The 26,507-nt window shown below is 31.2% G+C and overlaps 4 protein-coding genes across 4 annotated transcripts; 2 read left to right on the top strand and 2 right to left on the bottom strand.

Annotated features, from left to right (window-relative positions):
- Positions 1-5,797: 5,797 nt before the first annotated feature.
- TRIADDRAFT_17692 (uncharacterized protein) lies at positions 5,798-6,058 on the top strand (the record flags this gene model as incomplete). Its single annotated transcript, XM_002113489.1, has 1 exon — positions 5,798-6,058. A coding segment is annotated over one exon (261 nt), but the record flags the coding sequence as incomplete, so codon positions are not given.
- A 642-nt stretch (positions 6,059-6,700) lies between these two features.
- Positions 6,701-12,462, top strand: TRIADDRAFT_57779 (uncharacterized protein; the record flags this gene model as incomplete). Its single annotated transcript, XM_002113490.1, has 19 exons — positions 6,701-6,747; positions 6,892-6,970; positions 7,088-7,170; positions 7,493-7,531; positions 7,626-7,845; positions 8,094-8,174; positions 8,314-8,350; positions 8,527-8,591; positions 8,681-8,781; positions 9,137-9,223; positions 9,323-9,431; positions 10,111-10,218; positions 10,548-10,650; positions 10,750-10,807; positions 11,269-11,395; positions 11,921-11,977; positions 12,066-12,158; positions 12,245-12,352; positions 12,412-12,462. The coding sequence occupies 19 exons, from the start codon at positions 6,701-6,703 to the stop codon at positions 12,460-12,462; spliced, it is 1,653 nt and encodes a 550-aa protein (XP_002113526.1).
- A 3,919-nt stretch (positions 12,463-16,381) lies between these two features.
- TRIADDRAFT_57780 (uncharacterized protein) lies at positions 16,382-20,116 on the bottom strand (the record flags this gene model as incomplete). Its single annotated transcript, XM_002113854.1, has 4 exons — positions 16,382-17,835; positions 17,869-19,267; positions 19,775-19,848; positions 19,999-20,116. 4 exons carry the CDS (start codon positions 20,114-20,116, stop codon positions 16,382-16,384), a joined length of 3,045 nt encoding a protein of 1,014 aa, XP_002113890.1.
- A 4,053-nt stretch (positions 20,117-24,169) lies between these two features.
- TRIADDRAFT_57781 (uncharacterized protein) lies at positions 24,170-26,507 on the bottom strand (the record flags this gene model as incomplete). Its single annotated transcript, XM_002113855.1, has 4 exons — positions 24,170-24,250; positions 24,341-24,634; positions 25,608-25,670; positions 26,496-26,507. The coding sequence occupies 4 exons, from the start codon at positions 26,505-26,507 to the stop codon at positions 24,170-24,172; spliced, it is 450 nt and encodes a 149-aa protein (XP_002113891.1).

Consider the following 26,507-nt stretch of genomic DNA (forward strand, 5'->3'; position numbering starts at 1 on the left):
AGCGATAATAATGTCAGAAAAGTAATCGTAGTAGTCATATAAAATTTCTTGATAAGCGATTGCTGTGATCTTTATATAAAATCTGGATTTTTGGGATTCGGATTCCGGAACCGGTCGGATTTATGTCCGATATAATTTTTCTGTATTAATTTATCTATTATAATTTTTCTGTATTATTTATCTATTTTAATTTTTCTGTTTTAATTTTTGGATTTTAGTTTATGAAAAATATCGTAAGAGTTGATTTTTGAAATTTGAACTTTTTGTTATGAATTTGAAACTTTGCAATTTTATGACGTGACATGAAAGTCACGTCAGGAAAGTTTAGTTAGGAAAGTAGAAAATAAGATGGAAATTGGCAGAGGTGGTGTTGATTGTTAAGTAGTTAGACTGTTATTTTTATGACTAAATCTTGATGTTTAAAGGTAAATTTTTAGACTTTTATAGTGTATTAATGATAGAAATTATGTTAGAAGTGAAGTTTGATATATTTTCATTGTTAACTTTTTGGTTTTATAGTGTTTTTTAAGGGAATCATAGGGTAAATTGTGTCTGAACTTTGAATGATTTTTGTTTTCTTAAATGGTGCAAAGTAGTTTTCTAAAATGGATCTTAAGAGCTATTGGTTATCAGTGTTTAGTTTTCAATACCTCTGACGGCTCTGCGAAGCCTATAAATGATAGTGAAATTAGAAAATTTAAGGGGAGAGTAGAAGATTCTTTTGAAGAACTTGTTGAATTTAAAAGGCCTTCGGGGTCGAATTGTCGTAAGTTAAAACGTTCTTCTTTTTGAAAGGTTGTTTGGTTGTTGAGTTTTTAAGCCTGTCACTTATTTTATTAATACTTAAAGTTAAGTATTTGTAAGGTTGTTCGGTTTATTCTTCTCTCTATTTTTTTGTAATAAATTGTTGATCGATTATTTCCCCAAATTTTATTTGGTGTCAAAGTTTCGTTAAGTCGACCGGAGTGCAACGAAAGTAGAATCAAAGTTTATTAAAGTTTTGTAGATTGATCTCTACATTTTTCATTTCATTACATACCTACATGAAGTATGTGTAGCAGTGATAGAGTAGCTGATCCGGTATAATAGTATGAATGTTATAATGACTACTATAAGGTAAAACCTGTCTAAAAATGTGTACCGATTGCCACAGCTTAATTTAGAGTACTATGAAGTACTATTAAATAGTGATATTGAAGATATGGTACCGTCATCGATCTGCAAAGTACTATATATGAAAGTTAGTGTAGTTTGGTAGTCCAGTTAGGCAGTTTGTATAGAAGTCTGGAGGTGGACTAAAGAAAGGAAGGCATTTCAGCGTATTTTATATAATTTTTATAGTCTTTTCTGCTTTGTTGATGATAGACGGATTAAGACAGTAGTAACTGTTCCCCATGTATAATTTATCTTTATAGCCTATTACTTAATTATAATGTTATAATTTTCTCGCGGTATTTTTATAAATTTGAAGAATTTATTAAGATTAACATAAAGATTGATGTTTTCGTAGCAAAAAACCTAAAATGGTTAAAGGTAGTTCTATTGCAGTAGTGTCTCAGAATTGCTTCTCGTGGTTACTGTACTGTACTCTATTAACCAAGTTCTATCTCTAAATCATATCTAAATTCGATCAGATCTATATGTTATTTAGGGATGAATATTTTATCTTAACCTCGCTTCAAGACGGGTTTTAGGATCAAAGATGCTTTTCAGCTTTCGGTAGAATTATTTTCCATTTGAAATGCTATTATTATGTTTTGACGTCATTTTATTGTAGATAATGATAGACAAGAGCTGCATATATTGCTACTGAAACACTGAGTAGTTTTTAATAAAAGGAATCAAAGAAATTATAAAATGACAGTTCCTATATGGGCTAGTTAGGTTATAACAATTACAAGGAACAATATTAGAAAAATTAAGTAATCAGTTTACTCATAATTATTCGCCACCAAACTTCCGGGTATGTCGTCATACTCTATTATAATCGTTCTAACTTTCTACAGAGCAGTCGAGTTAGACATCGATGCTGATATTCTAGTCTATGGTCTTTTGTTAATATTTGAACGATTAGCTATTTTGATAATGAGACGAAAACAGCATATTTTTACGCCTGTTTATCTGTAACATTTTTAAAGGAAATATTAAAATATAATAAGCAACATCAATGCATTGCTTATTGATTTACTTCATTTTGGTAAGTCGATTAAGATACATTTTTAACAAAATTTGAGAAATTATAGCTACAATTCTTATTGTATTTAAGAGACCAATTAATAGCAGTAACTTCTATTACTACAATTGTAATTCTGATGCTTATTTAATATATTTTTATACCTGTCTGATAGTTGCAACTTTGACCCGTATCCTAATGTACGGGACTAAATACTGTAATAAAAATTTTATATAAAAGCTTATCGACATTATTGTACAATAATATGTTTGATTAAAGCTTATTCTATTGATATTGATTCACGATACATCATAAATTTAATAATTATTAACAGCATAAAATACTAGTCAAAATTTTATATTACCTTCATTGCCTGTAATATACTACTAAATGTAAAATGATTCAGCATAGAAAATAAAACGGCAGGATATAAAAATGTTAAAATGAAATGCAGTAAGAATGTAGAGCAAGCTTTTAAGTAATGTGTAATATTCATAGCATTAAATAGAGTGCCTTATCACTACGCATCAGTGAATTCATAATAGCGAAAAATTTAAAAATTATGTTACCAAATTCCACACGGTAATAATTATGAGAGGAGACGAAGTATACCTAAAATCTTTACCAGAGTATTTCAATTATAATTGTATTATGTATAGTGTAATTGTCGAAACGCCTAAAAAATAACTTAATAGATAGTAGACAACCATTAAATAAAAGAATAAAATTGATACTGTACGAGTGAGATTCTAGATTGCCTGGAATCTTGAGATTGTGCTAAGCACACATCCGTGCTAAATGGTTACAGTAAATATTGTAGTGTTTGTTAAAAATGTCTTATGAAGGTGATTGGCAGCAGAGATTAAGCAAGTAATTTGATATTAGATAAATGAGGAATTATAGATCAAATATACTTAAATCGTAAAGCACGTTAGCAGATTTCTTCTCCTAGAGGTAGAGTTGTTCTTGGATGAAGAAGTAGTTTATGTAAAAAGATGAACTTTATAAATTATCTAATCTTGATCATTTCTGATTTTGAGACAATTTACAGGAACTACTTAATCAAAATTTTACCCCAGTGTACAATTTTGATTGAGTAGTCCCAATAATTTATCGCATGGCACATTTTTGTCGGACTAATTTTCCTATAAGTCTAATACCTAACAAAACTTATCGTGAAATAAATTTCGAAACAACCCAGAAACATAAAAACAGAAATTTAGAGTTATTGAATTAAAGCAATAGTCTATAAATGTAATAACTTAGTAGAATTATAAAATTTATTGTTAGCCTCAATGAAATTCTACTCTTCTCTAGATTGCCATATTTCAATCAACGATATTGGTCGTTGGCACATCAGGTAAATTAGTGTATTAATTTTTTACATTGCATCCTAATCCTTATGGTTCAGCAGTAATTTCTTTGCTCATTTAAGAGTAAGAATATTATCTTCATTCCCGTACTAATTTAGATACAAACCTTGTATCAGTAGTTTTAATGACCAGCTCCGTCTGCCTTGGTACTTTTCATCTGACCAGTATAAGCGATCTAGAGATTAGAACTATTTAATACAAGACTTTTTATCACAGTTTTTGAAATTATACAATCCTATAGACTGTATAAATATAGTAGTAGGCATGCTTTATAATATTAGCTTACGTATAACAAGAAAAATTAGCGATATGCCCATCTTCAAGATCTGTACAGAAAGGACTTTTGATAAGATCCATATGTTTATGTATCAGCGTACAGTATCCCTGAGATAAATTACAATTTATCTCTCAATAGATTAATACGTAATATATAGATTTTATTAAACTAACTACTATTATTACCTGACTAGATGATTATTGTGCATTACGCCCGTGTCAAAATAATGGTACCTGTACGTTAATTAATGGAAGAGTGCATTGCAGTTGCCGATCGAGCTATTATGGAACTCGTTGCCGAGACTGTTAGTACATTATTGCGTTATACCGTAAATAATATTACAATAGCGTGATTAGCTGCATTTTCCTCTAGAATTTTCGCTAAAATAAATTGGCAGATTAGGAACGGTTAAACTTTCTTGCTTATTTAAGCTCATTCAAGAATTCTAAAATATTTACTGTATCATTGACGTTCTATTACTTATAATTTCTCTTACCCTTAATCTAGATACGGCGAATCCAGGTAAGATTATATTTTTAAAGCTTAATTTCTAATACTTTAGAGGACTGCTATTGCCATTCACGTTTAGTAATGATTAATTTTGAAATTACCTTATTTTTCCGATCGAATTCCAGTATTTTGATATAGCTGTATTTTGGTGATTATCTGCAATTGAATATACTTTACGGCTATTTTTGAAAGATTCTTATCTAGCCAAATCATATTTAAATGATTTCAACTGAACTCATCTATATGAGTATTGCGATATAGTTTAGCTAAATTAAATGCGATCTTTACTTATAACTAAATAATTTTCAAAAGGCTGCATTTTACGATTAACAGAACAGCTATGAATTTTAAAGATTACGATTTATGAGATTATCAAAATTCGATAAAGTATATGATTCAGTTTAGATCTAGTCATTCTATTCATTTAACTTTATCAAAGGAATCAGTATGTATGCTATGTTATTTGTATGCTGCATATATATGTATCTACTACATAATTATTTAAATTACTAAAAATAACTTGGAAGTAATTAAATTTCATTTTATGTGAACGGAAACAGCAAAAGAAGGCCAGCTTCACTTAGCAAGTAGCACTACCGGTCGTAAGGAACGACTAGAGATTTATCACAACAATAATTGGGGTTCAATTTGTAATTCCGGTTTCAGCATTTTGAATGCAGAAGTAGCTTGTAAACAACTAGGATATTCGACAGTAAAGCATTATGGCGGCATAAAACATGATGAAATCGGATATATTTGGCTTAGCAACGTTAATTGCAAGGGCTACGAATCTTCTCTCTCAGATTGTGCTCATTTAGGATGGGGTGTTCATTTCGACTGCTTCGATGTTACACTAACATGTTACAATGGTATGTAAATTTCATTTTCTCATACATTGTTAGCTCCTGTACAATAAAGAGTGCCAGTATATAATTAACCTAATATTAAGAAAGACTTAGCTTATATATAAAATGCTTGTTGTTTGATCATCATATTTTCGGGATATACTCGCAATATATTCATAATTTGCAGTATTTTTCCTCATCAAAATGATAGCATACGAAATGAATGACTTTAAAATATTTTTCACAGATACATTAATGCTGGCTATATAGAATTTAAGTCTGAATAGTTGATTCTCTCAGTCTTTCCTTTAAATCGATTGTACAACTCTACTCCTCTAGAACTTGTAGTAAATCTTCTTGATTTTAAAATAAGAGTGTATGAAGAATTTACCGAATATCTCATTTTACCTACTGTTAGTGATAGTAAAATATTATCCACTACTAGTAATGGCTATTAATTTTCTTCATAAACTCTACCCACGTTTTACTTTATTATCAGGTTTACAATTGAATTTAATCTAATTTGGTATTATGTTGCACTGACATTATTTTAATAGAAACTGAACTTGAAAGCGCTATACAAATCCGTCTTGAAAACACACATGGGTTAAATTCAACAGGACTAGTCCAAATTCTGTACAATGGAAAGTGGGGCTCGGTATGCAGCCAGAATTTTGATTACACTGATGCAAGTGTTATCTGCCGACATCTTGGATTTTCGAAACCTATCGCATATGGTCCAGGATATGGAAAAGGGAATGGAACCATCTGGCTTAACAATATCAGATGCAATGGTTATGAATCATCAATAACAGCATGTAATCACGATGACTGGGGAGTTCACGATTGCAAGCATGACGAAGATATCGGAATAACGTGTTTTGACAGTAAGTCATAAAAAACGTTATATTTTTTTCTTCAATCCCAAGTTTGTCATTATTTGTTTATATTTGGTAGTATAGTTATATTATATCAATTTACTTTAGACATTTTGAGTATTTGTGATGTTTAATGGCACCATTGTGATTTAATATCAACTTGACTTCTTATATTTTTATTAATGAAAGTGGATAGAAGGTTCTAAACTCAATTCGTATTAATATGTGAACATAGTCATATTATGAACATTTATTATAAGACGAATAGGTTTAGTATCCTGTAATAAAACCTGTTCTACTGACTGTAATTAAAATGTAGTTGAAACAAGTAATTTTAAGAATAGCAGATTTTATTACTGGTTCTCTATCGATTGAGATACTACGTACAAAATAGTACAACAAGCTCTGACAGACAAAGAAACTTCCTACAACAGCAGATCTTAGAAAAGAATGACTAAGAGCAACAATGACAGAAAAGCGTAGCTACTTAAATGTAATGAAATGAAATGTGTAGAGATCAAGCTACGAAACTTTAACAAACTTTGATTCTACTTTCGTTGCACTCCGGTCGACTTAACGCTAATACTTTGACACCAAATAAAATTTGGGGAAATAACCGAACAACAATTTATTTCAAAACAAAAATGGAGAGAAGTATAAACCGAACAACCTTACAAATACTTAACTTTAAGTATTAATAAAATAAATGACAGACTTAAAAACTGTCAACGACCAAATAACCTTTCAAAAAGAAGAACGTTTTAACTTACGACAATTCGACCCCGAAGGCCTTTTAAATTCAACAAGTTCTTCAAATAAAATCTTCTTCTACAAGTAGCGATCAAGACGATGAAAATATAATGGACGAGGGTTACTTTCAAGCCAATAACAACGTGAAAAGAATACCACTAAAGGTACGTATTTGACAGTTAAGGAAGGTTTCGATTTTAGACCAAATTAAAGACATTAAAGAATGAATGAATTTTAAAAAAGTTAGTTATTTTAGAGGCTTTTTAATATTATGCATACAGGAATTATCCAAGAAAATGAAAGCTTTACGCCAATCAGGCAACGAAGAAGTGAAAGTTATAAACGTTTTCTTGCCCAAGAACAAGTTTGTGTCATTTTCATCTATTGCCAATCCGTTGTGAAATTTCTAATATTTGATTCTAATGGATAGAAATGAAATAAAAATTTATTTAAGCACATTAAACTAACGCTACTATTCATACTTGTGTTCTTGAAACTCGTTCTTGTCATATCCGAATCCATCAGAGTGTAATACTTACTCAAGGAATCATAGCTTACAGTAACTGCAGCTTCAAGAAATTTAGTTAAATTGATTAAAGCGTAGACCATTTCTTGCGTTACTTTATTGGAATTTTTATTCATCGCCAAAAAATTATCTCTAAGCCGGTGGTATTTCCCTCTCTTAGGCATGAAATACTAAAAGAGGAAATCGAAATTATGGATACGTAAGTTATGAACAGTTTAGTAGTAGCTAGCGATTCGTCATAGTAGTAGTGCAGAGATTGATTTAACCGAAAGGATTATCCTATTCACTTTTAGTCCTGGTGGTAGCACTGACGATAATATCGACAGCAGTATTAAAGATCTTTATGCAGACACAGATGTCTGTGTCTATCTCCTTAATGTCAACGATACGATTGAAAAAGATGATCAGGAATTTATTAAGAAGATGCTTATGCAACATCATCAAGCCGAAATGTTTATTTTAGTCAATTACTGTGATGAGTTAGATGATTGCTCTGAAGACGAAGCCAACGAGGTAATCAATTTAATAATAAACTATCGTAACTATCGATAGACAAGATATGAACGTCTTGATTTTAATATGAGCTACAGAGATCTGCAATTACTAAAAACAATAGCAGTACTGAACCTTAAATTAAGCAGACCTAATGATAATGTGATTGACTAAGTTTGCACTAACAACGAAGACTGTAAAGTAGAGGTATAGAAATATTAACTAAGAATACCTTGAAATGCTAATTTTGTGCATGAAATGTTTAATAGGTTAAAAACCAAAATTTAATCAACTCGCAAATTGCCCTCAACGGATTAAACGATAGAGTCTTCTTTGTATCTTCCAAGGAGGTAAGCAGCTTCAAAATAAATCGATGTCGTTATGGAATGGAACAAATTATAGAATTTTGGATTCCTTCCTAATAATTATTCCAATGCCTGAGTAATTGAGCAAAATCGAACCACGGTTCATAAATTGTGTCTATTTTAGGCTTTGGCCGCTAAAGTCAATGGACTAACATCTGAAGGTAAATAACATGGTTTCAACTTTTCTCTCAGAGTTTAAAATATGTAGTCTTGCTTCAAAATATTCAGCTATATATAACTATTAAAGCAGCGCTTTTGCAAGGACTACGGTACTTTGAGTTAAAAGATAGAGCTATTAATTACAAACATTAATTATTCAATCGATTTTTTCTTCTAGAATTAAGAGATGAAAATGAAAAGGAACGATTAAGAGCATTCGAAACTTTTGAAAGAGAAATTCGAGTAAGATATTTCAGAATGAAGAAGTTTGCTATTTTTTACTATATGGCTTATGCTGTGAGTGGTAACCTTTCCTTCTCTCATATAAATAGGAACGTGTCTGTATATCAACAAGAAAAGCCAAATTAGCCCAAAGTATGGATAAAGTTATAGAAGTCAACGGAGATATTCGTGAAATGATTCTACAAAATTTGTAAGTGAAAGCAAATTTTGGCCTATTCTCTCTTTCGTTATGATATGGTAATGATATTGGTGCTTGTTACAGAGAATCAGTTGAATGGCTGCTTACTAACTTTATACTCTTCGAACTATTTTTATTTCATATGATTGCAGAATTTACGATTTTAATCTAATTTTTTCAACCTTAAATTAAGGGTACACTGTAATCGAACTTACTCATGCCACTAATATTATACTATAAAGAATGATAGTAATAGTTTACGCAGCTAGTCCTCGTATAAGCTTTTAAAAGTTATCCCGGATAATATCATTACTGCGGTATTAATTCGAGATATTTTAGTGTACTAAATCTATTCCTAATCTATTAGATTGCGATGGTCAAATGATTTGGGTACAAATTCGAAAATTAATTTGCAAGATGGCAATAATTTTTATCTTCAAATCTCTCAACAACGGTAAGAAATTGTCCTATCATTAATGTGACAATTTTCATGTTTAGCATATATCTTATAGACTCACCCAATTACTGTCTCATGTATTTTCTAATTTTCTAGAGAAAAATACTATGAGAAATTAAGTTCTGTATCGCAGTGCTTAAATTCTAGCACACATAGATGGATGGAAAGCCAGCTAAAATCTCTTGAAGCTAAAATCTATAAAGATGTAAATATTAATTATTAATTGATTAAGTCCAGCAGTTTGGATTGTATTTAGTCTGCATAAAATAACGTTTGCAGGTGTATTATTGATAAGTGAAATCCTGTTAGAACACTACTTTTTTGATCTAATTTCTCTTCAATTAACCCCTCATTAAAAGTTATTAATTGTGTGTTATAATGAGTATCTCAGCAAATAGGAAATTGTGTACGATCGTTAGTCTTGTTAGTACAAATACTATCCTACATTGATTAGGATTAATTTTACGACATAAAAGTGCAGTAGAGTATTATAATAGATCTCTTTAACGTCTAAAACTAAAAGAAAAAATTCTTTTAGTGTAGTTATTTCTAGGCCTTGCAATATTCATGATTTTATTTTATTGTAGAATATGTCATAAGGTCAATAAAATTTGATTTAATCTTTATGCGCTAGACAATCCTACGACTGTTAGTGTCTCTGACATTAAAGTAAATTGTAAATATTCCGAGAGCATTATACAGTCATAGTCATTGTGATACTAATTTCCTTCGATTTGTACTTATAGTATACATACAATTAAAAATTTATTTATAATTAATAAAATCTCTAATATTGTTACATTTTATAATATTCATACTATCACGATTTTTCTCGGACTTACAGCATAATATTCTCTGCTAATATTTTATGCATTTTTAATTAGGTGAATACAGCTATTCAGTCTCTCTGTTACGAAGTTGAAGGCATGATTCAAACATTTTTGCAATCACATCCATTAGATTTTGCGCAAGAAATGACGCAATATAAAAGGGTTAGAAATTATCTTAGCTATAATCGTATGTTATTACATTATCTAATCTTAACTGTCGACATATATGATGTGGTAGTTATTAAATATTGTAACTTACCTGTCTAAGGTGATTTTGGAAATGTTAGCCATTTATTAAACCACAAATTATCATTATAAAACGTTCCACTGCTATGATGCCGAAACTATTAAAGTTAATCAGAGTTAACAGTAGAGTAAAATAGTGACTTTTAGAAAACTACTACCGTAATTAATCTACTATTACACTAATATTTAACATTATGTAAATTCAGCGAATGAAGCTGTAAATCGATTTATTCTTGAACTTTTAGAGACTAGGTGAATATCTTAACATAAAATTTCGTGTTGAAATGGAAGAATTATATCAGAATAACTTTGATGAAATCCGCTATCAATTAATATCAAATTTATACGGTATTATATTGTAGTGTAGTATTTTGAAATCCTTTATTGAAATAAATAGCCTTACATATTTTCGCGTACTGAAATTAACAAATACTTTCATATTTTTAGCAAGATTAACAGAACAACTAAAGCAGAATGATGATATCTTGCAAGTGATACAGGCATTGTAAGATCTCAATACCTAGACTATAAACGAAAAATTATGTAGTACCACTAGTAATATTTTATTAGGTCTCGCGACAACCCCCATTAAAATAACCTTATCAATATTTATGCATTATCCCTTGTAAATTAGAATAATTTTCTGCAGTTGTAAAGTTGGCATGACTTGATAAGCGTAGTAAAATTAAAGTGAAAATTTTTAAGCATTTACTGTAGCAAACAAACCATTTAATTTTAGTTTTAACTTGGTCTTAAAGAAGCTTTATCGATTCTTTATAGCTATTTTCCATTTTCTAGTATTCCGATTATTAAATAAATATATATACATATGTAGACATTGCTTCGCCTACTCTATTCTATTTCTAATTAATAATGTCATAATGTTAATAATATCTATCACTCTACCTGTTTGGATAATATTTTTCTCCTTTTGGCTAAATCAAATTCTACTCTAAAAACTTACAGAGACTTCCGAGAAGGTCTGGATTATGGTATTATAAACTGCCATGATTATCTAGCTCGTTTTGAGGAGGACTTGAGCTTGTATTCCACAATAAAGAAAAATTTATTACCAGCTGAAATTTCAGGCCTGGTTAGGATTTAATTGTACCTCAATTTTATTCGTAATGTTGCACTAAAAATTTAATAACTGCAAGAATATTCGAGCGTAGTTACTAGTTAACAAATTACTGTTGACACCACAGAAAATAAATAACACACCGCGAGCATATCGTAATTCTAAAGTTAACGACTTTCTTAGCCAACTACGATATAATTAATAGCTACCGGTAAACCTTAAGGTTGGTTAATCAAGCACTAGTTCTTGCTGTGCTTATAATTACTTATGAAGATATCTGTTGTTTCTCAAGATAATTTATCAAAGGTGTATTAAAGTTAAATAGATAATTATTACACTAATCAAGGAAATTCTCTCGAATTGACAATTAAAGTTAATTTTGACAAAATAATTGGTGTTAGGTTAGAACTCAGATTTCGATTAGATAATAATTTAGAGGTTAAGGATGGGCTATGTGCACTATGAGTTTATTATCAACTAAAATTGACATTTGTTCCTCTTACATACTAGAAAGTACTCTAATTGTAATCAATTTTTTAGGCGGCATCTGCAGCTGGATTTATGGCAAAAAGAATAGCCACTGGTTTGATTTCAGCGGTAAGCATATTAGTTCCTATTTACTGACATTACTATTGCAGCCAAACATAAATTATCAATTAATTTAATTTAAATCTATATCAATTAGAGTTTATCCACTATCGGAGCTGTTGGTACTGGTGTCTATCTTGGTGCCAAACATATTGATCCCAAAGAACGAGGAAAAAATTTTAAGCAACAAGTATTATTCATTCCATACAATATACGTTGTACACATTTCTACTAAACTCATGCTGAGTGCCTAACTACATCCTGTTTATTTATTAGCTGGATAAATTTATCTCCAATCACCTAAAGGACAATATTACACGCTATGTGGCAGCAATATTCAATCAAATAAGGATGTATGAATATTGTGATAAAGAAATGTGTCAAGTAAAAATCTTGCACCAATAATGATGATAAATCTTGCTGTGATTACTTTATACTACTAGATTATATTTTTCTTTCAATGGCACGGTGGAATCGAAGCTAATCCATTTTAGAGATCAATTTGAAAGGAGATGGTCTTTTCTTAACGTGGTAGAAAATAAAATTTTACCTTTTAATGCTGAAATTGATGAACTCAGGTACCAGATACTATCGTAACTTTTAAATAAACATCGCAATCTATGTTTCATAATACTAATTGCTATTATTTAAATTTTGTGAAATCATTACAATTAGGAAGAAATTTTAGAACTAGAGATACGAACTCTCATTCAGCAGTCTATACATTGTATCAAAAATATCTGGATTCTGAAATAAGTACCTGCTGAAAACTGAAATTTTTATATTATTTACCATTCTGTTCTTACACTTATCACATAAAAGCTGGCTGGGATAACTTGGTGTAGATTATATGTGATTCAGCTTTTAGTATTTAAAGTAGCCTTTCTTAGTAGAGTATGGTATTTAAGGTACATGCAATAATCATCTTTTTTCATTATGGAATATTATCTCAAAGCACTTTATCTAGATGTCTATAAAATTACTTTGGAGACATATTTATATTTTAGTCAGGGCTTAAGTTAGCATATACCTAAACGTACAACGTATTTGGCAGTTGTAATTGCTAAAATTGATATTTGAATGGTAATGGTGTAGACTACTATATTACTGATCAAGATAGGACCTATGATTACTGCATATACTAAAATTTTCTTGTTAATTGGATATTTGTAGACTGTTTTATCTAAATTGACATGTATGTAAGTGTTTACGGAGCCATGCTCCGAAATATTAATTGCTATGTTAATTACAATATCTCATTTAAATTGTTGTTTGCTCCAGTAGCTTATTAGATATTAATGTTTATTAATAAGTACTTGTAATTGCCAAGGTATCAGAAAGTTCAATTCTGTTGACGTGTCGGAGCTAACACGCTTAGTCAGTAAACATTAATTAATAACACCTTAAGTGTAAGGTGCAATTACTTTGCAGAGCCTTTGGGGCTCTAGTTGGCGCATTAATTCATTTAATGTTAATTAGCCTTGACTTATACTGATCTATGTTAACTTCTTCTAAGTGAACTCCTATACTAGGATACACCTTCGGCGTAGGCCGAGACTATAAAAAGCCGAGCACTAGCTCAGCTGCTCAGTTCTATTTAGTCACTTGCAGGATCACTTGACTATTATTGCTAAGAAGATTCTTACGTTTTTCTTTAGTATATTTTACGACTAAGATTAACGTAAATAAAGTGAAGTATTTAAACCTATTACTCATTAGTAGCTTATTTGTGTAGCTGAGAGTTAGTTCAACTATGTATGATAGGTCCCTAAGTTAGTTGGGAACACGAGTACTAGTAAAGATAGTGTTTAAGACCCGTTTTCTAGTTACAAAGGAGATTTGCAACAGTGAGCGATACTCTATCGTTATTTTATATTTTAGTTATTGCTTTTTAACATATAAAATTATTGTATAAGCAAGATCTAAGTATCTTGTTTAGCTTATTAGTAGTGCTCGATAAAAGTTACCGTAGTGGTATTAACAAAACGATATGAAAAACAGCACATCTTTTAAGGATCTGTAATAATAAGTCCTATGAAAGTACCGTATAAGATTACTTTGGACTCAATTTCACTGTACAATCTTTTAGTTATGATAATCTTTAATTAACATGCAATGTAGAAAAAGATCCAACTTCAGTATGCCTGGTTGTATCTAATTACAAAATCATTTTCGATGAAGGCATTCAGTAAATGACAAGCAGAATTCTACTTTGAGCTCACGTAATTTATAGAGGAAAATACCTTTAATTTTAATGACAAATAAACGGGTAAAAGGACTACGATAAAAGCAAGATATGAGTATAAACATTGAAATTAAAAGTATTAATACAAGAGAGCACCAATACTGCCGTGGCAAATCAAACTATCAAAAATTACAAACTCGAATCACTCACAATCACCGAAGGAAAGGAGTATTCCGTATCATTTGAAATTCTTAATAACTTCTTGACTTCTCTCCTTCTAAACCACTAAATTGCATTCCTTTTTCATACTAATCTGCGTCATTGTATTTGTCTAACTTCGAAGTCATAATTTTATTCTACTGTTTAAGCATTTCTAGTTCTATTATTGCAACTAATCACACAAGCTTAGATAGAATTTATCTTATCATTCTCTTCTACATGAAGCTGGAAAACTTATCATGTATTAATTTCTGTTGATACTTTTAACGTATGCGATACTATATTAACCGAATGGACACATTTCCAAACGGCTAAATTAAAAGAAACAGCTTTGAATACCAACTTAAGTTAACTTTAGCGGAAAACCCAATTTATTGTAACTGTTAATAATAATCTTACAAAATTACTTAAAAGAATTAGAGAAGGACAGAGCTACTGCCTTCATCAATCAAACTATCAAGAAAATGCGAGATTACTTATGATTTTAGGTATATCCTGACCTTTACCTTCTTCACTACACGTCATCGCTTTTACACTACTAAACAACGCTACCTTCCATAAGCTATACAGAATAGTTTGTGGTAACAAGCTATTAACTTATCACTCTAAAGTATTCTAAATAAAACTAGCAATTAATTACTGTAGTGATAGCCGATAAAACACTACTCTGGATTCCTGAAATTACTACATTAACTACGCCATACGGAATATATCTATAAAAATATACCAAGACAGGCCCGATAATCTTAAATATGAACGCAGATCAGAACGTTCGGGTTCTTATTGTGTTCTATCGTGAAGTAAAATAAGTTCTGCTGTATTTATAATCAAATTAGCTATATGCGTATGTTGTTGTGTATCATAACTAAAGCACTCATGAAATGCCAACTAAATAAAACTTAAATTACAATCTAACATCGTATAATTCTTAACAAAATAATGTTACCGAATATTCTTAAATTCTTGCCAGAATGAAGTAGTCGGGTTCACAATATACTAAAAATACTAAGTAATATCTAGTGTAACCAAACAAATAAGTTAATATTTAAGCTACAGTGCTTATTACAATACAAAAACTAGAAAGAGAATCCTAAACCCAACTTTCATTACATACTATAAGATAACATTTATTGCATTAGTAAACTAAATTAGCCACAGTTATAAACGCTACCGTATGTTATAATACCTATCACTAACCGTCGATTTCGTAAAGACAAAAATTACTTGTACAATACAATTTTATGAAGAAGAATTCTAGTTATTAACTTTCATTATAATTAGACAGTGAATTAACGAGTAGCTCGATTTTCAATTAAAGATGAAATAGAACAAGTTGCTAGCATTATCTGTATCTATAACATATAGTTAGAAAAATCTGTCCATGATTGTCAAGGAAATATCGGCCTAGAGACTTAGTGGTAAAAAGATACATAGGCACTAGCTAATTGCTAGTAGATGTGAAATCTACCATTAAAAGCGTGCATAAGACCTTGCAATTGGAAATTTAAATGCAATCCTAAAATTGGTATGGCCAATACTGTAGCTGCTATAGTCTATCAGCTATCGTTTTTTTCTTCTACATACAATTTCTACCTATAGGCGAAATGTTGTCAACTAATAAAGTTCCGGTATCTTGCCGTCAATGAAAATAATTGCTTTCTTGTTCCATCTTCACGTAGATTATCGTAATCATTTACGAAACGCTCTTGCGTTGAAACTCTTAATGGTTTCGTACCATGAAATAAAATACTATACGCTTATGGTTGGAATATACCATTAAGAATTGAATGCGCACGAATTAGTGAGTCTTTCAGAAGAATTTTAAAATTTGAACATCAATAAAATTGGATAGTCCATATCTTAATGTCGCTAACTTTGCATACGAGTTCTTTAACAAATTACAGTAAGTTTTCATCAAAGAGTTATTTCGATTGATTATATTTGCAGTTATCGCTAGTGGAATATTAGACTTTCAATTATTATAAAAATGATTTGCTTCTTTTTCTTTATTAAGTCGAGAAATCATTCACAATTCTATCATGACCGTTAGTTTCGTCACCTGAACCATTACTTTCCTGTCCTTCATCTATCAATTTCTTTCTTTTATTAACGATGTAATGAAGTACATCTGTATGCACCTCTTGGGATTCCCCGGAATTTAATTTTTCCTCAACTTGATTTAGACAGTCATTTAAAGCCTGGTTTTGCTTTTTAATCTTATCAAGTTTCTTTTGTAACTCTCTCAACTGAGTTTTCTGTCGGTCCACTTTCTTCATTAATTGAGTATCACTTCTCTCTGCATCCTCTCTACTCGCTCTTGTGGTACATTGACGTTGCAATTCAATATCCGGTATTTGAAGAGACTTAAAAATTGGTATCAAATCTTCTGGTATCAAAATTCGGCTACACCTTCTTAGGAAGGCAATCATCTCTGAATTGAGTTTAGGTAGAGATGGATAAATTGCAGTATAAAAAGTCACTAAATCATGTCCTCTCATTTTTAATATTACTTTAGGATAAGACAAGGTACTAGTAATACCATTCCCGAAAGACACATTTTCTGTTGATTTTATCAGCTCATAAACGTCGTGTGAATCCTCTCTCTTCTTGAAAAGATCATTTCTGTTACTCCTTAATTTATCGATAGACTTGACAATTTTTCGGGCATAAACGATTAGCTCTTTTAGGACATCATTGCATTTTGTACTCTCACGGATTTTCTTCGCATATTCTACTAGCTTCCCTTTATTACAAACAACTTTACAGGTTTCCTCGAAATCTTTCATTATCAATTCTTTATTTGATACTCCTGTCTCATTTTCAAGATCTTCATGCAGTAATACCAAGTTTTCAAGACACTCTTTAAATTTCTTTTGGATTTTGATGAATTCTTCTATCGCATCAACTAGCTTTTTGGTTATAACGTTGATAATTTCTTGCAATACTTTGGCCAAATCAGCAGTGTCTCCTTTGCCGAAAAATCCAGATAAACAATCAGGATGTTTTGTTGCAGAAAGATTATGATTTATTTCCTTTTGGATTTCTTCTCCTTTCTTGCGGTCTCTCAAATAATAATATATATAAATTGGATCATAAAGATAGTTTTCTATACTATATCTCCTTAAGCATTGAATATTATATAATTGGGGATCTTCTTGATTGTCGTTATCAACTAGCCCAAATACAAATTCCCTTAAACTCTGATCTTCATCTTCCTCATTGACACAACATTTCACAATATTTTCCACTAAAGCTCGACATGAATTCTCAATCATCTTACTGCCACTTTTATCTGAAGGGTCTTGCCTTTTTTTCTGCCTGCTAGCAGACATGAACAGCAACGGATAATCATTCGCGATTAAGCGTTCACTAGTTAATTTGTCTTGAATCATTTGGTAAAATATTCTATCATCAGTAGCTTCAACGAAGACGATTCGAAAAGGTAAATTGACATGGACAAATTCTGCAGTTAATAATTGTATTGCTTACCGCTTACTAGCAGCCTTTTCAATTTTGGCCTCTTTGGTTATATTATCTTCTGACAGGATATAGACACTGCCTTCGGGTGCAAGACTGACTGTTGTAGGGGAATGAGTAGTCATAATAACCTGAATACCAAGCTTGGATATCAATTTAGATTTAATCGTTTCAATGATGTCTTTAACTAAACTTGGGTGAAGATGGGCATCCGGTTCATCGAGTAAAATGATTCCGCTAACATTGGTTTTTGCCAAATTCTTACTTCCGAATAGCCACAACAACGATAACAGTTCTAACCGTTCGGCGGGAGATAGTTGAACTTGAAAAACAGGTATGCTGAAAGGTACTCTTTTTTGGCATATTAATTCCTCATTCTCAATTATATTTATATCATACTTAAATCTATTTTTATGTAAATGTCTATTGACATCGTAAAGCGTGTTATCCATTTGCAAAAAATAGCGTATGTAGTCTTTCCATGAACCGTAGGTCTTGATTAGTTGTCCAATTTCCTCCCTTAAATACTGTGCTAGCTTTTCTTGAAGTTTACTTTCAATTTCTGCTGTATTCGTCAATCCTAATTTCATCGTAGCATCGCAGACCTTGTCTATGATTTTTCGATAAAGTTCTTCATGGTTAGAACATTCCATCTGATATCTTTCACCTAGAATACGGCGCTTTGTTATGTCCTCTAATGTTTTATTAAAATTTTGTTCAAAATCATCGGATACTCGCGTAACTGCCTTTATAGTGGGATTCTTGTTGTCGCCTTTTTGATCATGAATGGAATTGGGAGCGAAGCTTTTCTCCTCAGAGTTAGAACTGAGGTAACAGATTTGCGAAACGTTTCTTCGGTATGACAAGGTTGGACGAACTGATGATTTATTGGATCTAATTCTTCGTCTTGATATCATGGAAATGATTCCATTTAAATGATTAAATTCTGTAAGCATTGATTGCGTACTTGCTAGCAGTGATGTATCTAAATCGGTGATGTCGAAATTTTTACTTTTTGACCCTTGTAGTATAGCTTCTAGAATTGCTGTTTTACCGCTACCGTTTTTACCGGTAATAACAGCTAACATAGGAATATTACGCCAACAGAATGATTTACCCAGATTTTTAACTCTATAATTGTCAAACTGTATTTTAACTAAATAGCCTGGCTTTCCACATTCTGTATCTAACCCATCTTCGTATTGGATTTCTATTTCTTCTCGATGCTTACGTTCAATCTCTGCCATCAATTCCTCATTCGACATTTTTTCGGCTTCTTGCATGATAACTTTTACTGCTACTATTAACCATGTACCGAGATTTTTACCACTTTCCTGTGATAGCTTTATTGAAAGGTTATTAACCCTCTCTAGTTCTAAATAAGATATTACGGCGCCAAGTTTATTTTTATCTCGGCCCTGTGGATCAAAAAAGAATGTTATAAAATTCTCTGAAGAATCTTTCTTAACTATCCTTTTAATCAACAATATAGCTCAATGGGTCTTTTCAAATTTGATGGGTAGAATGGTAAAACGGACATTACTTCTCTGTGATAGCGTTACTAATTTCTTCATATTGCTAGAATGATTTTCAATGGAAATATCTGAACTCGTCAAAGAGATGGAATCATCTTCAAATTGAAAATCTGCTGCGGACATTATATCTTTTAGTGCGCTATCGATGTGATCACTCGTATCTAAAGGCCTAGGATTATCTTTTATGTTAATATCCATTACTGGTAAGATATCATCTTGTTGATCATCGATATTTCATTTTGTATATAGCAAATATCCAATGTTATCAATGTCTAGCCGGTAGTTCATTTCATTTTCACTTGCCCTGTCCTCAGCTTGTATGCATTCTTCATCATGAATTTCTTCTCTGGTCGGCTCTAGTTCCTTCTTGTCATTAGCCTTACCACTTACAGTAATGGCTTTGATACATTGTTCCATCTCCGCTGTCACATGAGTAAGTAATAATGGTGATTTCGGTGGCATATCTATGAATTTTGTACAGTCATAAACAATAATCACTGCTTCCATAATGGCTGTTATTGATGCTGGAGTCCATGTTTGATCAGATTTTTAGTCTTCCATATTGACTGATAATCTAACCAGATTATATGAATGGAAAAGTTCGCTAAGGATACTTTGGAGAAGACCGAAATCTGTTTCTATGATGTCCTCATCACGACCTTGATCTCCTTCACGCGAGTGAATTGCATAGACATAGATCGATTCCTCTGATCCATTTTGAAGTATCGCCATTGAAATACTATCCCTTGCATTAGTAAGTAAAGGCATAATAATAAAATGTTTGCTCAAGTTTAAATTTTCTATATGTAATCTATGGTATTTTATTCATTTCTTAAATTCTGAAGGGTTTTCAAGGTTAGAATATTTTTGGCAGTTACAATTGCTAAAATTAATATTTACATGGCAATATAGACCATTATATTACTGGCCAAGATAGGATGAATCCCTGCTGCATATATTAAAATTTTCTTGTTAATTGGATATTCGTAGACTGTTTTATCTGGATTGATATGTATGCGAACTATACGCTATTATTGTTTTATATTTCAGTTATTGCTTTTTAACTTACAAAATTATTGTATAAGCATGATCTAAGTATCTTATTTAGCTTACTAGTGCTCAATAATAGTTACCATGGTAGTGTCACTAAAACGATAGGAAAAATAATAAGTCTTCAAGTCTTCGTCCTTTGTATCTACAATATGTCTGTAATAATCTGCCCTATGAAAGTACAGTATAGAATTACTTTGGATTCAAATTTACTTTACAATATTTTAGTCATGATTAGCTTTAATTAACATACAAGGCAGTAAATGAGCCACCCTCAACATGCCTAGATAAATAAACTACAAATTATTTCTGGTGTAGGCATCCAATAAATGACAAGCAGAATTCCAGTTCACTACAATTGAGACCTTTATATCAGAAATATTGAGAAAATTTTTTAATTTACTACAACTGTAGCAGTACTGATTTGAACGCGCTTAATTTATTGGAGGAAATACCTTTAATCTTCATCTATAAACGGGTATATGGACTGCGATGAAAGCATGTTATAAGTATAACCATTAGAATTTAAGGTATTAATTAATACGAAGAGACTATCAAATAGTGCTGTAGCCAATCAAACTATCAAAATTACAAATTCAAATTACCCACAATCACTGAAGGAAGGAGCATTCCGTAAGAACTAAATTTCTTAACAATTTCTTTGACTTTTCTCCAAGCTACTAAATTGCATTCCTTTATCATGCTATCAACTTATTACTCTAAAAGTATTCCAAATAAAAGTAGCAATTAATTACTATAGTGATAGCTGATAAAATACTACTCTAGATTTCCGAAATTACTATATTAACTCGTAGCCCACCCAATAGGTCTTTTCAAGTTTAATGGTTTGAATGATAAACGGTTACTACTTATGGATGATGGTGCCCTTAATCTCTTCTCTGTGTTAAAATGATTTTTAAAAACATCTGAACTCTTCGAAGAGCTGGAATCACCTTCATATTTAAAATCCGCTATAGATACCAAACCTTTTCTTGGATTATCGATGTGATCATTTGTGCACCTAAAGGCCTACGATTATCCTTCACGTTAACACCCATTGCTGGTAAGATATCTTCTAACTGATTATCGACACTGCTGTATATAGCAAATATCCAATGCTATTACTATCTAGACGATAGTGCATTTCATTTTTACTTGCCGTGTTCTTAGCTTCTATGAATTCTTTGTCATGAATTTCGTCTCTACTTGACTTTTGCTCCTTCTTACTATTAGCCTCACCATTTGCATTGATGACTTTGATACATTGTTTATCTTCAATTTCATATAAAGAATTAATATTTGTGATTTTGTCGGTATTTCTACGAATTATTTGCGTCAGCTGCAATAATTACTGCTAGCGTAATAGTAGAAGCTGGCGCTGAAGTCCATATTTCATTGATTTTCTAGCTTTCATATTGACTGATAACCTAACCAGATCACACGAATGAAAGACTCTCTAAGGATAGAATGGAATCGATCGAAATCTATTTTTATGGTATCCTTATCATAATCTTGATTTTCTCTGTACAAATGAACCATATAGGCATAGATCGATTCCTGTGAGCCATTTTAAAATATCGCCATTGAAATACGATGCCTAACATTAGAATCCATTTCAAGAATCCATTTCGACTTTATTTAATCTTGACAGAGATTACGACTTCATTTTTGTAGGCCCAACCCCTTCTTTGTTATTAATAACCGCAATTAAAATTACGTCATATAGACTTTAACATGTTAAAGCGTAAAAGTAATTTATTTGATTAAACATTAACAATGCATGACTATCGAAACTAAGTGACTGGCCTACTTGTTCATTCGTTCAACAACAACGAGATAATGCGTCTTTAGATTTCAAGACATCAATTAGCTAATTTAGTAAAAATATAGAAATCAAACACGGTTTACTTGTTTATATTTCTCTCGTATAATTAAACCGCATTTGCCGCCACGTTATACTTTAATTAGACAGTACAAGATAACTACCAGTAATTACAAAAATTGAAATAAATTACTAGCGAAGCATAACTAGCCAGTAGCCTGTTAGTGATTATGGTTAGGAAGAAATTCTATAAGATAGGGGGCGTTTTCTCGTTCATGCCTTTAACTAAGAATAGCTCGTGGCTGATCTCAGTATTCATGACAATGGGAAAATTTTATAGCTTATTACAATTTAGTTCTTACAAATCCCACGCAAGAAATTATCAGGGATAGCTTATTACCGATTATACGTGATTTATTTATGATCCGAAATAGAGTTCTTAGCGTAATATGCTACTAAAGATATATGCATCAATTTCTTGTCGTTTAGTATTGAATATGGCGGCGCTGAGATACCTCAACTATCGGACTATCTAAGATAATTGCTATAAGGAATTAAAAACTAGTTTAGTAATATTAGGTTAACTAGTCATACTGCTTTGTTCACTACCTTATAACGTATGACGCAATCAAATATTATGGATATCGCAATACACGTAGCTTTATGAATTCCAGATAGTCCATGAATAGCGAAAAGTAAATTATGACTTAGCTGCTATTTTGCTCGATATTTACAATATATCATAAACTACAATAAGGATAATTATTGGAGACGAAATATCATTTACTTGAATACGTTAATTGGTGTTACTGCTCTACGTTGCTTAAACTATAGAGTTTAAGAAAATAGTCTTGCTCATAGTGTTTCAGTGTTAAGTATAGGAAATGCCATGACTTGTTGCACTTTTAACGGTAGGAATTAATGTGCTCTAGTAAATCAATATCACTCTTGTTAATTCGAAAATTAAAGCTATGAACGTTATTTGTAATGTGATTGTCACAAATTTTCTTCTTTGTGAATGGTTCACTCCTCTAGTAACTAATATCCTAATGCACTCTAACAGTGAGACAGATACTAGCCGCTAAGGCTTCGTGATAGCGTTCATAATTTAGAGAAGATTATTTTCATAAATAATTTATCCTTACATCTAATTACTTCATTAAAATGTATCTTGTATTTCTCTATTTAGTAAAACGTTCATTTATGAGTGCATTTATTGGTTTTAATCAGTTGATTTTGCCAGTTGATTGGTAGTGAGTGGTGAGTTCACCAAATAAAGCTGTTTTGTAGGCTGTAGTACAGCGTATCTATTGATTGTGAGCCTTTTAGAATGGCACAGTAGTTCTTAGGCGTTGTAGTAACTGTTACATATTCTTACTAGATCTTTCGACAGATTAAGGTAATAATCTGTACAAGCAACTCAAAGTAAGTGCTTTATGTTAGACGAGTGAACTTGTCAGGAAGTAGCCTGTGACACATAACCCAAAATCTGATTGGTAGAGTCTTTGAAGTAAAGATATAATTTACTTGTAGCCTTTTGCATCATTATGCACCGGCAATATAGGATACGATTATCAAAAGAATCACAGTAAGGTTAACTTTATCGATACAAACACAATTTATTTCATTATCACCGAATCCAGAATGTAAATACTAAGTACCGATTAAGATCAGTAGTATGGAAGGAATTAGAATTAAACACTTCAAAGTTTCATTCTACCGTTACTTTATCAAAACTGCCTAGTAGAATATTCCTTAATATAAAAGTCGCCATGTAAAAATCAGCTAGGGATCTACGTGTATTAGGGCCTATTGCTTATTTTAGCAAAGATTACACCTTCTGGACATTATTAATTCCAATTTTGTGAGTATTACCACTAGGTTAATTGTAATGACTATAGTCGGGTTAATAACTAATTATAATTGACAGAAGGCACTTGCGCTGGATTTCTGACGTATCCAGTTGCTGCTACAGCATCTTCTTGCAAAGGTACCTACAAGTTAATATAATCAATTCGAATATAGTTAGAAATAGATGACTAAATATGACTGAAAGAAAGTTAGCTATAAAATTGTTGATTTACCGGCATGGTTGAAAGGTTGGTGTATCTATTGTTTAACAATTTCCTTGGCACCTTGCAAAAGATAACCGCACCATGTATGCAATAGTAAAAGAAGAAAATGTAAACTGCAGTAGCCAAGGCAGTACCAGCATAAGCTATGGCTGTGACTGCTTGAGCAGCCTGACCAATACTTAGGCCATTTTGAAATTGATGGACGATTGTAGCAGTCATCCCAACCAATGATATGATCGTCATGACCAGTCCACCAATAGAGGCAAGTGCACTGATGATAGAAAACACTAGGTGCGCTATAGCCTATTATTAAAAACATTATAGTATCGTTTTTGATTAAGTTATTGATAGTAAAATAGACGAATGCGAAAGGAATCATACATAGGTGTATAGTATTAATAAATGTTGACTAAAACTTGAAACAGTCGCATTTCTATTACAAACTGTTGTTCATGTTATTTATTTTGTGACAGTATGGTACATTGAATTTATACCAAAAATTTAACAGTTTTGAATATTTAATCCAATTATCATATGTTAGAATTATACTCAATCATTGGTATGAATGTAATAGTTATTACTACTGGAAAGTTAATGAAGTAAAGCTTTAAAGAGGAAAGTTAACTGAATTTAAATAAATGTACATAAACAAAAGTTGAGAGGATAAATGGACTAAGTATTTTTCATAGATCTACGGTATACGATCAAACTTCAAAGTGAGAAATGTAACCTTTGCTATAATTTTAACTCGTTCATTTATGTAAGATAGAGTAATCGATCTACTAAATAATTTATTTATCAGCAAATAAATGTAATTTACGTTGATTTAGCTAACAATTTAGTGCTATTTAATTTTATTAAGAAATTGACTAGTGCATAATGAAATACTTTCGTTGAGGATCTTACACTTCATGATGATGAAAAGGTGGCCAATTGAATAATTTATTCACTACACAGATGACTGTATTTCAAATTGATTTCACTTTTTTTCTTTGGGTAATCATATTTCATTTATTTCGTAATCATTACTAGTATGTAGATAGAACATGAAATTTATATCTTACTATATTACTACTACCGATAGATCGTTTTAGACTTTACTATAAATAAAAGAACATTGAACTTTAGAAACAAGCAATCGATTATTTAATGACAGTAAGAATTATATAAGGTGAAATTCATTTAATTTAAATTTATTCCGTGCACTTGCATAGCAAAATTTTACTGACAATAATATAAAGTATTGTCCTAAAAGGGCAAAAATAGCTTTGCTCACCACTTCATGACGATATAGTCCTTTCCTGTATGCACAGATGCCCAAGATACTGGTGATTAATATCTACATTATGTAAAGATTAACATGATAAAATTGAGTTCTATATGATAAACTATTTTATTTCCAGTTAAGATATTTTTCAAGTTTTATTTATATTATTAAGGCTAGTCAATTTTCACTAAGTTGTAGTGAATCAAGAACAAATTGACTCATGGAGGACTACTGAAGAAAAATGTAAGGACTCAAGTCAATCATAAACTCCCCGATGTTGAAAGAATAAAAGCAGAAAACGCTTATAGAAATGAAAAATTTTTGACCACATTAACGAATAAATTGATCGTCGGGTTAGGAATATTTTAATACTAGCTATAGACCAACACGATGTCGAGAAATTATAAATTTATAACGAACATTTCAACAAATATATTGGCGAACATAACAGTTGATCTCTTGATACTGATCGGTAAGCCTTGGACTTGATCGCTTCCAACTCAGTAAAATATTTTAAAGAAAATCTTTTCTGGCATATGTAAAGTTAAGCCTATTGAATATAGAACTATATGATGAACGAATGAATGTCAACGAAGGTTGTTAAAATGCCAAAGAAAAAGTTCTCTCATGGTAAGATACAGATTAATATTTTATATAATTATATAATTATATAGTGATTTATCAGTCGCAAGTTGACTTTAATTCATACTGGAGCACTCGTTGTTTAAAGGCAACTTATATTTTCATATTTTAAAATGTTACAAGTAGCTGAAGCCCCTGGCTATAGAAGAAATAACTAATTTTGTATTGACTAGAAATTGAAAGCTTGGGATATCGTTCAACCATTACTTTATTTTATGTTTTAGCACTCGCTTTGTAAGGGTAATTTTACTTTACTTGTTTATTCAT

This window comes from Trichoplax adhaerens, genomic scaffold, assembly GCF_000150275.1.
Source record: "Trichoplax adhaerens TRIADscaffold_6 genomic scaffold, whole genome shotgun sequence".
In the NCBI taxonomy this organism is placed as follows: Eukaryota; Metazoa; Placozoa; class Uniplacotomia; order Trichoplacea; family Trichoplacidae; genus Trichoplax; species Trichoplax adhaerens.